Source organism: Sesamum indicum, linkage group LG10, assembly GCF_026168435.1.
Source record: "Sesamum indicum cultivar Baizhima isolate 11 linkage group LG10, ASM2616843v1, whole genome shotgun sequence".
Taxonomy (NCBI): Eukaryota; Viridiplantae; Streptophyta; class Magnoliopsida; order Lamiales; family Pedaliaceae; genus Sesamum; species Sesamum indicum.
Window position 1 is genome coordinate 17,815,569 of NC_142666.1, and position 17,773 is coordinate 17,833,341.

The 17,773-nt window shown below is 31.1% G+C and overlaps 2 protein-coding genes across 2 annotated transcripts; both read right to left on the reverse strand.

Annotated features, from left to right (window-relative positions):
• Positions 1-763: 763 nt before the first annotated feature.
• LOC105172032 (5-OH-xanthotoxin synthase-like) lies at positions 764-3,135 on the reverse strand. Its single transcript, XM_088885642.1, has 2 exons — positions 2,188-3,135; positions 764-1,551 (listed from the first exon to the last, which is right to left on the reverse strand). The coding sequence occupies exons 1-2, from the start codon at positions 3,073-3,075 to the stop codon at positions 943-945; spliced, it is 1,497 nt and encodes a 498-aa protein (XP_088741768.1). The 5' UTR covers positions 3,076-3,135; the 3' UTR covers positions 764-942.
• Positions 3,136-10,672: 7,537 nt separating this feature from the next.
• Positions 10,673-13,349, reverse strand: LOC105171816 (6,7,8-trihydroxycoumarin synthase). The gene is made up of 2 exons (XM_011093056.2): positions 12,393-13,349; positions 10,673-11,500 (listed from the first exon to the last, which is right to left on the reverse strand). Exons 1-2 carry the CDS (start codon positions 13,287-13,289, stop codon positions 10,892-10,894), a joined length of 1,506 nt encoding a protein of 501 aa, XP_011091358.1. The 5' UTR covers positions 13,290-13,349; the 3' UTR covers positions 10,673-10,891.
• Positions 13,350-17,773: the final 4,424 nt, after the last annotated feature.

The following is a 17,773-nucleotide window of genomic DNA, read 5'->3' on the forward strand; positions in this document are numbered from 1 at the left end:
TTAGTGGCCACGACGACTGTCGTTGCCAACCTCTAGGCGACGACGACTGTTGCTCAAAGAAGAAACGGGCGTCTCCGTTCTCAGGGTAGGCTAACAATGAAGCCATTTTTCTTCTCTCAGTCTAAAGCTAGCCGCCATCGTCCTAGTTGGGCGACGGTGGTGCTCATTTTTTATGGGACCTGTCAACCAGACAGAGGCAACATCTCCCCCTTTTGTGTTGGGTGACAACAATGTCACCGTTTCTACCATATACATATTTTATATGTAATATATATTTTTCTGCAACTTTAGACAATATCCAGCAAATTAAAAAAGTTAAAGGGACATTTTGGAACACTAGGAAGTAAAAGGACTAAAACTGCAAATGGCTAAAGTTAGAGGAATGATAATGCCTTTAATCCTAACTATTATTAACCACGATTAAATAAAAACGATATAAAAATATAGTTTTTTCACAATGAAAAAATTATTTTCAATGGCTAAGAGTCATGGTAAAAATATATGCGATGATTTTAGGTTTGACAAACGTTTTAGCTTCCCTCACAAAAATTATAATTAACAACCGTTGCATGACTATAATTAATGATTATTTATTGTGATTATTATTTTTAATTATAATAATTAACCATTGTTAAAATATTATATTTATTATAGTGTAGGTACCATCACATAATAGTAGCCCGGCTCAAATGTTCAAAGAAACTTATACCATCACATAGCACGTCGGAAATAAGTAAAGTGTCTGCCAACTATAATAATAGTATGTTTTCAAACATTAAGTTGTATATTACGTTCTCACTATTATCATACAACGACAACTATTATGCCTTTGTAATATACACACATATTACTGAAAGGCAAAAAGTTGGTTCTGTGAAACTCCAAACTTATTTATCCATTGAAAACACGCTTATTCACTGCTACTAATGCTAATTTAACTTATTACAGATAGCTTTTGGCCATCAAACACAATGGATTTTTCTTCTGAGTTACTAATCCAGGTACAAAATCCATATCAACATCATCTTCCACCATCCCAGGCGGCAATTCCCAGTTGAACGAGTACAGCAGATTAGCAAGCACCGCCTCCACTTCTGCAGTCCCCAAGGTCATTCCAGGGCACACTCTTCGCCCCGACCCAAATGGAAGAAACTCGAAATCCTGCCCCTTATAGTCCACGTTACTGTTCAAGAATCTTTCGGGCAAGAACTCATCCGGGTTCTCCCAAAAATTCGGGTCTCTGGCGATTTTCCAGACATTCACGTAAACTATGGTGTTAGGTTCAATTTCGTATCCATCTATAATGCTGGTTTTGGTTGTCAATCTGGGTAGTGCGAGTGGACTTGGTGGGTAAAGTCTGAGAGTTTCTTTCACAACAGCCTTAAGATAGGGAAGTTTGAGTATATCCTCTTCTGCAACGCTACCTTTCTCTCTGACCAGAGTTCTGATTTCTTGTTGCACTTTGTTTAGTACTTGAGGCTTCTTGATCAGAGCTGTCATTGCCCATGTTATAGTAGTTGCGCTCGTCTCTGTGCCAGCTACGAATATGTCCTGCAAGTTTGAGGATGTGGGGAAAATAGAATGATTAGTTTGTTTTTGATAATTACTTTATTGTCCGAAGGATAAGAATGTCTGTGTTCTTCGTTTTGGTTCGTACAAATGTCTTTGTTAAATACAAGTACTTTAGTCTTTTACATATATATATATATATATATATAATCAAATGCAATACTAAGGCGCTGCTCACATGGGGGGATTGGGCTGCATTATTTTCTTCCCTTCCAGCCGCCTCCTATATATTTAGATAATATTTATTGATTTAATTCAAATTATGTGCTTTTGTTTCTAGAAAATGAGGAAATTAATTAATGCAACATATATATAATATTATTTTCCATCTACTGTTTTGAAATGAAGTACTTATCATATTGACTTGAAATATTTAATGATTTAAAACTTGCATTTGTTTTTCTCTATCTTTTAATTTAGTTAATTTGTTGTCATGAATTTGACTTAAGTTAATTATTATATAAAATCAATATATGCATTATATATGTGTGTTTGGTCAAGTCAAGCCCTTTGTTTAAAAAGTTCGATCGGACCTGTGATCCAATAAGACGATTGATAATTTGTCCTGTTGAATCTTGATTTCATCTTCAAAACATTTGATGAAATTATAACACGTACCAAGAGTACTCCCTTGACATGTTCCCAATTAATTTGAATCGACGAGGAGCGATCTTCTTTCAACTGAATGAGTAGATCAAGAATGTCTCCGTTCATGGACTCGGGCCTATTCGGGCTCAGATGCTGCTCAATCACCTCTTCCAAAAATGAATCCAAATCCTTACACGTCTTCTCCAGTCGGGAAATCGTACCACAAAGCTTGTCAATCCAACCCAATCGAGGAAAATAATCACCAATGAAAATTTGCAGCGTCACCTCCTGCTGAAGCATGTCGAACAACCTCTTCCCCCACCCGTCCTCCTCATCGTACCTCTTCCCCAGTGCAATCCTACATATCAGGCCGCTCGACAACAACATCGCTGCTTCATTAATGTTAACGGGTTGTTGCGCGTTGGCCCGTCTGGAAATTTGTTGCACCATGCGGGCCACTTCGTCTTCTAGAACAGGGCGGAAAGATTTCACTTGTTTGAGCGTGAAGAGGCGAAGAACGACCATTTTCCGCATTTCTCTCCAGTACTCTGTGTACGGTGAGAAGGCGATGTCGTGGTTGTTGTAAGTGAGTTTGCGCGAGGTAATGAAAGAGGGCCTGCTTGAAAATGCGACGTCGTTGTGCTTCAAAGCCTCTTTGGCCACTGGGGCCGAGGAAATAACGATCACGGGCTTTCCGACGAGCGTCATGGACATAAGCGGGCCATACTTGTTTGAGAGTTTTGCCAGGCGGAGATGGAGATTTTCGGGGTTGAATTGGAGGAAGTTGCCGAATAAGGGAAGGCCCGGAGGCCCTGGAGGACGCGGGAGCTTTCGACCAGCCGTGCTCTTGCGGCGTCGTCGGGTAAGTAGGAAAACAAGGATGACTAGTGAGAGAGCTATGAGGAGAGAGGTCGACATTTTGAAGCTTCGTTTTGTGAGGTGTATGAGATTGATTTTTCGTATTTGGTTTTGTGCTTCATAGTAATGTATTTATAGACATGGACGAGTCCACTTTGAATAGAGCAAAAAATGAATTGGAAATTAAGGGATCGAATCAAATTTAAATTAATTATAGGGATACTTTTCTCGTCTAAAATTTGGTGTAATTAGAAGTAAATTTTTTATAGTTTAGAAAATTATATTTAGCACCCTTGAAGTTTGGTATAATTACACATAGACTCTCTAAAATTTGAAAAATTATATCTAACACCCCTAAAATTTGCTTTCGTTTAACAAATAAGTCCACTCGTTGGTTAAAATTTACCGAATTTGCCGATATTAACAAAAAAAATCAGAAAAAAATCTATATTAATCATTGATTGACTTACTACTGATTTATTACGGGCCAAATAAATTTTTTTATGATCAAATTACCTTCATACGTCTTCACGCGTTAATGAATGTGAGAAGGTATATTTTCACCGTTATAAGAGTTGTTTAGTCCGAGAAAAAATATTTAACTTATAATAAATTAGTAATCAGTCAATTGAGGCAATATCAATTTTCATTCTATTTTTTTTTGTTAATATTAGTATATTCAGTTAATTTCAACTAATAAAGGGACTTATTTATTAAATAAAAGCAAACCTAAAAAATATTAAATATAATTTTTAGTGACGAATTTAAAATTATCACTTAATGTTCTATCAATGATATAATACTTATATCGTAGTGTTAAAGGAAATTCAAAACAAGATGATCCATTCTTGTCCGGATTCCTAAAATAACTTTGATGATTCACATCCAATATTCAAAATGAAAGACTTTTGTGATGATTATTGGAACAAATCCAAAAGTCAAAAACAAAAAAAAAAAAATAATAAACATCAGCTCTGACTCTCCCATAATATATTTGAAGTTTGTAGACTATAAGTAGCTCTATCTCTGAATCAGTCGTTATTACAGTTTTTCTCTAAAAATATTTAAATTTACATCTACGCCCTCATTATTCATTTATAACTATCCTCCTTTTGCTAGAATTTGGACGAAAAATATTAATATCAGCAAAATAACTACAAAACCTTTCATTTTACCCCTTATTCATCATTGCACTAAGAATATTTTTGGTTTGTATGGAGCTAAACATAATATAGATATATATATATATATTGTTGAAAGGATATAATTATAATAAAATATATCATGTTTTCGAATTATAATTGGATAATAACTATTGATAAATGAAAAATTAGTCAATTTTTTTTTTTGGTATGTAAGGAGGTAAACATAACATATATAAAGTCGAAAGGATATAATTGCAATAAAATATATTATTTCCGAAGTATAGCTATTGGATAAAAAATAACCGTTTATAAAAAAAAAAATAGTCATTTTCTTTGTACTTTTTTCAACTGTTGTTTTTCATATAAGTGTTAAATGCATTTTTGGTCTTATAACTTAGGTTATTTGGTATTTTTGTTTTTCAACTTTCTATAGGATAGCATTTTAGCCTTGTATTTCATGTGACTTTTTGATACCGGGGGTACTAAACCTATTGGCTAATTTTCTGTGGCATTTTTGTTATTTAACTTCTAGGATAACATTTTGGTCCTTCATCTTTCTAATTTTTACAATTTTAGTTATTATTTTTTCCGGAATTCACCCTTCTTAATGGTGAAGGTGAACTTCAAAAAATTAAGAAAAAGCACTAAAATTGCAAGAATTAGAAAAATACGGGACCAAAATGCTACTCCAGAAAGGTAAAGGACGAAAACACTAAATAACCTAAGTTAAAGGACAAAAAAATGCATTTAATCCTTCCATATAAAGTACCATATATTGCTTTGTCAGTAATTAACAACTAATTATTTGTGGTACACCCTATGTGTGTGCAAATTGTATACTACTATTTAAAATTAAGTACTTATAAAATATTTATTATTAAATAAAGTTGATACAAAATAATAAGTTAACATTAAATTTATAAGAAAATTGTGACAAAAAAAATGCATGAAACTTAAAAAAAAAAAAAGAAATAACTATCACTAAAAGTTAATAAAAAGATAGTGGGGATTGAGAAGTTAGATAAATAAATAAAAAAATAAATTAAATATTAAAAAATTAGATCAATAAAAAAGAGACATTAAGAAGATGTTCTCCCTTAATATATAGTACAGATTGAAAATACCATGGAAATATAACTAGTATTGCTATATTTGAAGTCAACGTGAGATAAATATCCGGTGAAAAAACAAACAACGGTGTTAACCTTACAACACATATAAGAATTAAAAAAATCATTAAAACATTACTAGGTTTTTTCATTTAATTACCAACTACTACTTAATACTATTCAATGAATAAAACTCAGGAATAATAATTTATTACAATTACACCCTTTTAACTTTATAAATATTATTTTTGCCCCTTATAAGTATAAAAACATTATTAGGGCAATGCGGAATAACGTGTAAAATTGAAAGTTTATATAATTTATTTACTCACGCAATATTTTTTATTCAAATCTTAATAAAAGGTGGATCATTATGAACAGAGAATTCTCAACGGAGTAGAAGCGTAATTTTAAAATTTTCTTTAAGGAACAATGTAATTCCATATTTTCAGGAGAGGTCAAATATAATTAACTACTGTTAATTGATCTACCTAATTATTATTAAAATAATTTTGGCCAAACATTTCAAATGGAGAGATTTTTTTTCTTATTATTTTTTAATTACATGCATCATCTCTTCGAAGAAAAAAATAAAAAATTACGTCAGTTGTACCATAAAATTCAAGCTGAGAAGGAGGATTTAGAACTAAAATTCAGAAAATAATTAACAAGTGGTAATTAGTTATGTTGAAGGGCAGGTTTTGGGTAAATGGTCGACGGCGTGAGTAGTGGACAAACATTAAACAAACGGAAGGTCAACCAAAAGTCTCTGTCTGCTGCTTGTGTTGTTGGAAGGCGTCATTCGACTGATAGTTAAGCTAAGTAGCAATTAATTACTGGGTGATTAAACTAAACACTCCACTGATTTGCGGCTCAGCATCTCCTACGGCACAGATTATATTGGAAAATCGTGGGCGTATGCGTAAGTGGAGATGGGTCTGTTAGATCAAAAACCTTCTCATTAACATTCACGGTACTATTATATATATATATATGAATACGTACGGCTCTTGATATTTCTTTTTAATGTTCATTATGCTATATATTTTTGTATCCCTATGATGGTTTGTAATTATAATAGTTATTAGTGTAGTTTGTAACTATAATTTTGGTGGCGTGTAAATATCACTATGTATTGTATTTGTAAGAGAAGCTTTTGAGAGAATAAGAATGTGATTTGGAGGTGAATACATATATTGTTTTCTTTATATTCTATTAGGAGTGATGGGCTAATAAACTTAGAATTTCTCTAAGTTTATAATACGTTATCAGCACGACGTTACGTTCGATCAAAATAGAATGTTATTTTTTCTAGTATAATTCTTAGTCTTTGTTTATTTACCTCTACAATATCATAGTTACTTTTATTCTTGAATAATAAAATATGAGTAATTATATTCTATATATTTTAATGTCTCCTATAAATAAAAAAAAGAATCTATTATATCTGATATTGCCTCCAAAAATAGGCATACAATTCTTGATTTCATCGCTTGAAATGGATGTGTTCTATAAAATTTCATTAAACTTCCTAAAGTAAGTAATGAGTTAAAATCATTGTCACTAGTAGGTGAAATATTTTGTACCAATTATTTGTAATATCATCCTTAAGCGATGATAAGTATAATGATTTGATCAAAAAGCCCGAGACTTCTTCATTTATTTAAATGATTCTTGATAATTTTGTCTGATATTATAGTATAGTTATTGTTATTAAAGTATGATTTGTCTATCTATTTATCTACTAATGATTTGTCACATTTTATATACAAGACCTCGGCGCAAATGCGATCAACGCAATTGTGAGACAGACAGACAGACATTTTTAATAAGTTTTTTATTGTAATTTTATAATAAATTGATTGTAATGTTTTTAATAGATAAATTTTTAGCATTGATTGTAATTTAGAAAATGTTTGAATTTTATAATTAAATAATTAATATACATATATATAATGTTTTAAGAAAAAATTGATTCGTGGACTTGGAGTCGCGGACTTTGTACACAACTTCGAGTCATTGCCAGCGTCTACGACTCGACTTGTTTTTTTTAAAAAAAAATGACAAGTCATGGACAATCACTACAAAAGAAGGCGGGACTTGTGGCTGGTTTTGGAATTATTTTTTTTTTTTTTTTACTTTGGAACGGTTATAAGAACACAGAACTTACTTGGACCAAACTTTGGAACGAATTTGGAACGGATTGAAATTCATCCCTGCAGTTGGCGTTAACAAAAATTTAAGAACGATTTATGAAAAACTATTCCAACTTGGGATGATAATTGTACCGATCATTGAAAACCATTTCTAATATCGATTTAGTCTAAAAAAATTTTAATTAAGGAATTGGAATGGTTAGGGACGGGTTTTAGAATGGTTACTTATGTTTTTTAATTAGGTAAAATTTTGAAACAGTATTTATATACTCGTGATTTAATTTTGGAACTATTTTTTTCAATTGGGATCAATTTAGGAATGGTGTTTGGAACAATTTTTTTCAACAGGTTACTGAATTAGGAAAACATTTGTAAAACTGTTTTAGTAATAGCATTAAGAACGATTTATATAATTTGGAACACATGTTAGATACTGATTAGTAATTCTATTTGGAACAGTTATGTATAAATTGGGAACCATTCATCCAATTTAGAATACCTTTTTGGCGCAGTTTTTATAACGGGTTTTTATAAGTTTGTAACATTTTCTTTAGCATTACTAAACCCGTTCCTAAGTTTTGAATTTTACAATTTTTTATAAATTATTTATATATTTAATGAATTTGAATAAATGAAAAAATTTACACATTTTAATAAATTTTCAAATGTAATTAATTTAATTTAATGAAATTTGAATTAATTTTATCTGTAAATTTAATTAATTGAATAAATATAAAATAATAGAATTTAATCAACATTATGAAATAATAGTAATAAAAAATATTATATTAATATAAAAAAATATTTAATTATAAAAATAAAAGAATATAAAACCTTATTTAAATGGTCCCCGTCAACGTCCTCCTAATTCTCGACCGGGGGATTCTTTGGAGGCCATGCTGTAGTGGATGAGGAGGCCCGCATCTCCTGCATCATGTCCATCATGTTAGCCATCATCGTCTTGAGACGGCCGATGCAGTCCTCCATGGCTGGGTTTGGCAGTGGTGATGGTGATGTAAATATGCGGCTGGAGACGTGGGCCTTAGAACCAAGGCGGAATACTCGGCCCTTGATCCTGCCCCCGACTGCAGCTAGCTACATCTGTTGCTCCATCATCGCCATTGAAGCCTCGGACTCGGCAGGGGCACTGAGATCATCGTAGTTGATGAGGAATTGTTGAGAAATTAGCAGTAGTCGAGAAGAAATTACGTAAGAGATCATCCAGAGAATTAGCGAAAAATCATGTCGATAATGCAAGTTCAAACTTAATTTTCAAAGTTATAGAAGTATAACTTTCAAACTTAATTTTAATTAGAGAGAGAATAGAGAGAGAATAAGAAAAATTGAAGAAGATAGTGAGATTAAATAGAAAGAGAGGAACACATTTATATAAAAGAATCAGAACGGTCTTAGCAACAGGCAAAGGAACACATAAATAACCGTTACAAAGTAGCCGTTATTCCTACTTCAGGAACCATCATTGACACAATTTTTGGAATGGTTTATTCGACTGTTGAAATATAGCCGTTGAAGATCAGTTGAAAAGGACTCAGTAACGCATAGAAAATAATTTAAAGGAACCGTTCCAATTTATACCACATTTTAAAACGGTTTTAGATACCATTGCTTTTCAAACAAAACTCATATTTTCGAACGATTTTTGGCGTATTTTATTAACAGTATACAACGACCATTCCAAATTATACATCATTTAGGAATACATTTTTAAGCTGTTAATTTTGGAACATATTGTGCATCCGATATAGGAACAGTTACATTATGCCCGTTCTTAAATGTAATATAGTGCTCCAAACTGAGTTCCAATGATTTTTTGCTACCATTCAGGCACGGAATATGGAACAAGTTTAGTAATTATTCCTTTGGAACTCAATTTGAAACGATTGGATCGTTCCAAGCTTATAACCCAAAAAAAATATTCCACCTGACGTCATCTTTCAATATTTATTCCTCATATATTCATCTTGGAACGGTCCTTGGAACGGGTTCGCTGACCGTGCCAAATCTCGCCTTTTTTGTATTGCATGTCCAAAACTTGACACAAAAATATTAAAACTTTTGGTTTGATTATATTTTAGTTATTTCTTTAATAATATAAAAATAATTAAACTACCGTTTGTAAATGGAGAATACTCAGAGTATAATTTTAAAAAAAAAAAACTTAAGAAAACTATAATTTCATAATTTTAAAGAAAGTTAAATATAATTAACTCTAAATATAAACAACTCAATCGCCTCGAATGTGAATGCATATATAATGTATATATAATGATGTAACTGCTGATAATTGATTTACCTAATTATTATTAAAATAATTTTGGCCAAACATTTCGAATGGAGAGAACTTTTTTTTTTTGTTATTGTTCTTTAATTATATCATCTCTTAGAAAAAAAAGGAAAAAAAACTACGTCATTTCTACCGCAAAATTCAAGAGTTTAGAATTAAAATTTCGAAAATAATGAACTAGTTGTGCAAGTGGTAATTACGTACAAAGGTAGGTTTTGCTTAATTGGTCTACGGCGTGAGTAGTGGGACAAACATCTATCTATCTATCTACTAATGATTTGTCATATTTTATATATTTTTCCTTTTTTTATGGTATTAATTGCACCCTTTTTATATGATAATAAATTCAAATTAAATTTCTTGAACATCATATTATTAATTAGAAAATTATAATAATATCGTCGAAAACTTATTATTAGGATAACTTGAGCAAGACAAAAGCTTAATGTTTGGATTCGTTTTTTAAGTGTTTTGCTGTGTTTTATGAAGATAGAGAGAGAAAAATAAAAATAAATAAGTGTGTGTTAGAAATAGTATGTTTGTTTGAATTTATTTTAGAAGATAATTTAAAATAAGTATTGTATGTTTAATATTGTGTTTTGGAAGACAAAAATTACTATTCATTGTCAATTCATAGTCAAATTATGTTTTTTTATATATATTTATGTATACATATGTATTTATGCTAAAACAGTTTAAAACACCTAAATAAGGTGTTTTTTAATGATGGCAAACATTGAGTATGTTTTGACTCGTTTGGAAAATAATTTAAAAATGAAAACAAACATAGCGAAGAATTTTGGGTAAAGGTGCCGGCAAACTTTTTCATGAATTTCCGTGACCAACAAACATGTGTCACATCCAAGGTACCACTATTGTTAATTATTTTCATATACCAAAGCACTTAAACATAATAAAATAAAACAGCAAATATAACCCGTGTTGATTTGGTTCAACAGGATAAGAACCCATGTTGAATCAATTTGTTATTCTAATCATAAGTTGTACATGCTCAAATTATACAATCATAATTATTTTGTCTTTTTAATTATATGCGTACATACAACTGAAAGCTGCTTCTTTATAATTCTCACAATCCCACATTGCTTATCTATTAAAAAACGAACTTATTCACCAGTAATAACGACGCCAACTTACTTATTACAGATAGCTTTTGGCCATCAAATAGAGTGCATTTTTCTTATGAGTAGTAATTCCAGGCAAAAAGTCCATATCAACGTCATCTTCTACCATTCCAGGCGGCAATTCCCAGTGGAAGCAATACAGAATATTAGCAAGCGACACCTCCACTTCTGCAGTCCCCAAGGCCATTCCAGGGCACACTCTTCGCCCCGACCCGAATGGAAGAAACCCGAAATCTTGGCCTTTAAAGTCCACGCTACTGTTCAAGAATCTTTCGGGCAAGAACTCATCCGGGTTCTCCCAAAAATCCTTGTCTCGGCTAATCGCCCAAACGTTCACGTAAACTATGGTGTTGGGTTCAATGTCGTATCCATCTATGACGCTGCTTTTGATTGTCAGTCTGGGCAGTGAGAGTGGAGCTGGTGCGTACAGTCTCAGAGTCTCCTTCACCACCGCTTTAAAATAGGGAAGTTTTTGTATATCATCTTCGGCTACGCTGCCTTTCTTTCCGACCACAGATCTGATTTCTTGTTGCACTTTGTTCAGTACTTGAGGCTTCTTGATCAGAGCTGTCATTGCCCATGTTATTGTAGCTGCAGTTGTGTCTGTTCCGGCTACGAACATGTTCTGCAAGTTGAGGATGTGGGAGAGAAGGAATGATTAGTATGTCTATGTTCTTTCTTTTCCCCTCCCCCGTGCGCCCTATTTTCTTATTCCATTTAAATTTATCATATGACTCATTTAAATATATACTCAAAATTAACTGTATAATTTAGATTAATATATCCGAACCATACATTCATCAATATATAATATGAGAAGGACTTAATAGTTTTTAATGTCGGATAGAATTGACCTTCAATTATTTGGTTGTTTCCAATGATGTGGTGATGCGAACATAATATATAAGTATATTTTTAGTTCTCTAAATTTTTATTTTTGGATTTGTCCCTGCCGGCCAGCTCCACCAATTTAACTTGGGATCGGCCATGCATGACTCCAATTTGATTTTCACCTAAAGATTGAAAAGAAAAATATCTGTGCTAATAGGAAAAAATTGGTGAACCGGTAGAAAAAGAATCAATTTCCAAAATTAAATTAATTTATAGCCTTAATTCTAAATTAAACTAGTAAATGTTTATTAATTAAATCAAATTATGTGCCTTTTTTTAAAATTCAAAATCCTTAATTTAATCTAGTTTTTATTCGAAATATGAATCATGCCATTTCTTATTTTATAATATATGACTTGATAATTAAAATTGAGGATATATAACAAATTAAAGAGAAAAAGTAAATGAGAAATTAATTAATGCAGCATATCAAAAATCTTATTTTCTACCAACTATTTTCCAGAGAAGTACTTATCATATTTAATTATTTAAAATTTGTATCTTTTTTTATTTAGTTAATTGATATATGTGTATGTATACATATTTATATAGTCAACCGGTGTGTAATTTGCCCGGTTGGGTCTTGGACCGATTTTCAAAACATTTGATGAAAGTATAACACGTACCATGAGTACGCCCTTGATATGATCCCAATCAATTTGAACCGTCGACGACCGATCTTCTTTCATCTGAATTAGCATATCAAGAATGTCTCCGTTCATAGACTCGGGCCTATTCGGGCTCAGATGCTCCGCGATCATCTCTTCATACAATGAATCCAAATCCTTGAACGCCTTCTCAAGCTGAGAAACCTTACCACACAGTCTGTCAATCCAGCCCAGCCATGGAGAATAATCACCAAAGAAAATTTCCACCGACACCAACTGAAGCAGCTGCAGAATCCTGTCGAACCTCCTCTTTTCCGGCCCGTTCTCCTCGTCGTACCTCTTCCCCAGTGCAAACCTAGATATCATCCTGCTCGACAACGACAACGCTATTTCATTAATGTTAACGGGCTGATGCGCGTTGGCCCGTCTGGAAATCTCTTTCACCATGCGGGCCACTTCTTCTTCTCGAGCAGGGCGGAAAGAGTTCACTTGTTTGACCGTAAAGAGGCGAAGAACGACCATTTTCCGCAGTTCTCTCCAGTACTCTGTGTACGGTGACATGGAGATGTCACTGTTGTTGTAAGCCACTTTGCGCGATGCAATGGTAGAAGGCCTGCTCGAAAATGCAAGGTCATTGTACTTCAAAGCCTCTTTGGCCACTCGGGCCGATGAAATCACAACCACGGGCTTTCCGACGAACGTCATGTACATAAGCGGGCCGTACTTTTCTGAGAGTTTTGTCAGGCGGAGATGGAGATCGGAGGGGTTGTATTGGAGCAAGTTCCCGAGGAAGGGAAGGCCAGGAGGCCCCGGAGGACGCCGGAGTTTTCGACCAGCCGGGCTGTTGCGGCGTCGTCGGACTAGTAGGAAAACAAGGATGATTAATGAGAGAGAGATAAGGAGAGGTATCGACATTTTGAAGCTTAGTTTTGTGAGGTGAGGGCACTTCTTCTTTGTCTTTGGTTTTGTTCTTCATAGTCATGTATTTATTGACATGGAGGAGCCGGCTTTGAGTAGAGCAAAAAATTAATTGGAAATTCAAGAGTTCAACTTAAACTAATTGGGAAAATTGTAATTTTAGTCCTGTAATTTAAGGATGGAATTTTTAGTTCTGTATAAATTATCTTTCACAATTTAGTTCTATAACTTTATAATTTTAGCAATTTTAGTCCTTTTTCCGGCCAATTTGACCGTCTTGCAATTTTAGTTATGTAAATAAATTCATGAAGAACAAAAAATGACAACTCTCCAAATTATAGGACCAAAAAAGTCAACGCCCCCTAAGTTACAGGACTAAAATTACAATTTAATTGGGTCATCTGCAAGTCACGTGCAATTTTCCGACCAAATTGGCCGGCAAAGAATGAAAATTGTTAAATTTTTAAACTTATAAGACTAAATTACAAAAATCAAGTTGTGCAGGACCAAAATTACCATCCCATAAGTTATAGAACTAAAATTATATTTTTCTCAAATTAATTATATGATATATGAATCACGCTAACATATAAATTTTAGTAAAATTAGTCAATGTGTGAGTAGTATTAAGATAAGTTTTGGACGCATTTAATTCGTTTTGACTTATTTGTTTGTGTAGACTATAAGTACGTACCTCTTCATAAAAATAAAAGTAAAACTTTATTTCTTACATTATAAATTATTCTAAATTTAAATATTATGATAAATCAATATTATTTAACACTAGAAAAAAACTTTTATCATAATTTTCCGTTATAACTAATTAATGTTTTGATATCGTTTGTAAAAAAACCGTTAATATATCAATGGTTGAACAATTCAAATAAATTTATATTTGATTAAGAGTAGTTGAATAAATGAATCTTAATTACTAGTTAATAAAATAACCATAGAATAAAAAAAATATCCCTTTCCATTTGATGTAGGTCGCGCGAAATCAGGATTTCCGGGTCGGATCGCTTGGTTGAGGTCGTTGATTCCCTCTTTCGAGCTACCTGTTGTGGATTCTGAGAACACAACAAATGTAAAACTAGCCGAGAAGCCCTCGACGATGGCCCTTTGATGCTTAAGTTAGAAAAGGTGGGGTCAAAAATATGATAACGAGATCGAGTGAGATCACAAATATAGCGGTAAAATGGAGTGGTGAAAAACGTATCTGAATAATCATAAATGAGACTATTTAAACTTGTACGGTACCCTCTGTTTATGCGACACGTAGCACCAATAGGAGCGAGCCACGTCACCCCCTATAAAAGCCTGATGTCGCCGCTGCTGTCCCTGCGCAATGGGCCCCACGCGAGCAGCCCTAGGATACATAAAAAGCTGATGATAAATAAAAGGGTATTTTAGTAATTATGTAACTTCCCTTATCACCATTACATCATTATCCTCGCCATTCAAAGAAATTTATTTTTACTTAAAATAAAGTAGCATAGAACTTGTGGTATGCACTTATAGATATTTTTTATAGTATATGGTGCTATAAATGAATCTTTACACAAAATAAAATTTTTATCTTTAATGAATAAAATATAGTAGTTTTGAATAGATAGATCGGCTTTAAATGAATTTTTTACACAAAATAAAATTTTTATCTTTAACGAATAAAATATAGTAGTTTTGAATAGATAGATCGGCTTTTATATAAATCTAACCCTATATAAAAATAAGAAAAATGAATTAGTTAAATGTATTGTTTGTTTATATAATTCACCTTCCTCATCAACTATATTAAAGTACATAAGAGTAAAAATTATTTTAGTACCTAAGTTTTTGTGTTATTTTTAGATACACGAGTTTATACAAAAGATATAATTGATACTTAAATTTCTTCATAAATGTTAAATTGATACATAAATATTTATAAATTTTCTAGTTGGTACAGGAGTTTTTATATAAAAGTTAAATGGATGCATATTTTTATTTAGAACGTTTTATAATAACAAAATTACCTCTTTTATTATAACTTAATTTTTATATAAATCTATTTATTTATAAGCACAATATAGTCCTATGATATTAAATAAATTGTACTATTATAACAATTTTCAATGAGAATGATGAATAATAGTAAATTAGTTTAGTATATATGAATATTTCATTCAATAACTAAAATTAGCATTTAATAGATTGAGTAGGAAGTGATGGTTTCAAAATAAAGCTGAACACATTTTAACCAAAAGTAATTTTTTGAATTTAATTTGTAAGACATTATAATTTAAGAAAAAATATAGTAAGACAAATAAACTAATAATAAAAAAATAATTTCACCAATCTTTTTCTTATGTTCTAATTTGTAGAAATTAAATATAAATTTCATCCCCATTTCTATTCATTTATATTTTTAATAACTATCTACATTATCAAGGTGGCTTTATTTTTATTTATTGATTTAAATTGTGAACTTTAATTACGCTTCTCAGTCTAATTATTTATATCATGTAACCTTTTAATGTTATTTTTATATAATAATAAAATTATATTATTCTATTATTTTTTGTAAATACTATAACTTTAAAGTAATTAAAAGTAAAATTTATTTTATACTTTTTTAGTTTTAAAATCCAGTACCCTTTTTATTTATAAAAATAGTGGCACCCATCAAGTGTATTTTTAATTTTTTGGGTCAGTAAAGGATAAAATATTTATATATTACTATTTACTAATATTTTTACTATTATAATTAAAACATGTTATTTATTTAATCATAAAATATACCATGATAATTAAATAAAAATATTTAGGAATAATTTTGATTCAAATGGAGAAAAGAGAAACTAACTTTAGATTAAAGGATATTTTTATCTTTACAAAATATTTTAAGATAGGCATAGGTACCTTTTCGACAATTATGAAGACAGTCAAGTGTCTCTCCAAGAATTTACAAAAACTCATGTATCAATTTGATATTTATAAAAAAAACTCGGGTATCAATTCAATCATTTGTAAAAACTCGTATATCAATTTAATAAATTTAAATAAAAATGTTTATAATCTTTGTGAATGCAAATAGTCCTCTGATTCTTTAATCTGAGGGTTGATCCAAGAACTTAGGTTTGTTCCTGAATTTGATGCGCAAACTCTTTTGGATTTGTGAAAGTAAATTACAAGCTACCTTGATATATAATATTAATGCTTTGAGGTTTGATGTCGACGAAGAAGTGGAACTTTCGGTGCAACACTTCATCGTGGCAGAAAGATTTGCTAGACCTAAGTCCCTTTGGATTTCCTATGTGTTTGTTGTGTGTTGTGATTTGTTGTCTTGTGTGGTGGAAACCTTTTTTTATAGGTATGAGCAATGTTTAGTAGTTTGGGATCACTTCTATTGAGTTTGAACACCATAAACTTTGATATGAATCCATTAATTGACGGGCTGTACTTGAAAATGCTTTAGTTTAATTAGTCAAAGCAATCATCAATATACATAACGCACAACTTTGATATGAATATTTATGTGAATTTGTCATATATTTGAGTAAAGCCCAAAAATCTGTTATGAACTTCAACTTAAAACCCAATTATTAGTCAATTCATTTATTCCGAGATTTTAATGTCAACAATGATAACACAATGCAGAATTCTTGTTATTTTTTCATAAGATCAAAATTACTGTCACTTAAAATTATATTTTCAGTGACGTATTTTAAAATTATCACTTAATATTCTATTAAAAATATTATATTTATATCGTAGTGTTAAAGGAAATTCAAAATTAAATGATCCATTCTTGTCCTGATTCCCAAAATGACTTTGACTATTCACATCCAATAATAAAAAAAAAGACTTTTGTGATGATTATTGGAACAAATCCAAAAGTCAAAAACAAAGAAAAACAAAAATAGCAGCTCTGACTCTCCCATAAAATATTATAAGTAGCTCCATCTTTGAATCAGTCATTCAGAACTATATCTTCTGTATAGATAATTAGTCATTTTTTTTAATACTTTCTTCCACTTGTATATTAAAATATAATTAATTTTTTTTATTCATCAACAATTATTTTATTATCCAGTGACTATGATTCAAGAATAATATTTTATTATAATCATACCCTTTTAATTTAATATATCTTATATTTATTCTCTTACAGATATAAAAATATTATAAGGAGAATGTTGAACGAGGAGTAAAATTGAAAGTTTATATAATTTTTCGGCTAACACAACATTCTCCATGCAAACCTTAACGCAAAGATACAATTGTAAATGGAGAATTTTCGAAGGCGGTGTAAGTGTAATTTTAAGAATTTTTTTAGAAAAACGTAATTTTATATTTTTTAGAAGTGATTTAAATATAATTAATTCTAAAATATAGATAACTTAACTGTACCGTTGTTAATATAAATATGATATAGAGTGATGTAACTGTTGATAATTGATTTTATAATCACATCATGTCTTTGAGGAAAATGACGAAAGTTT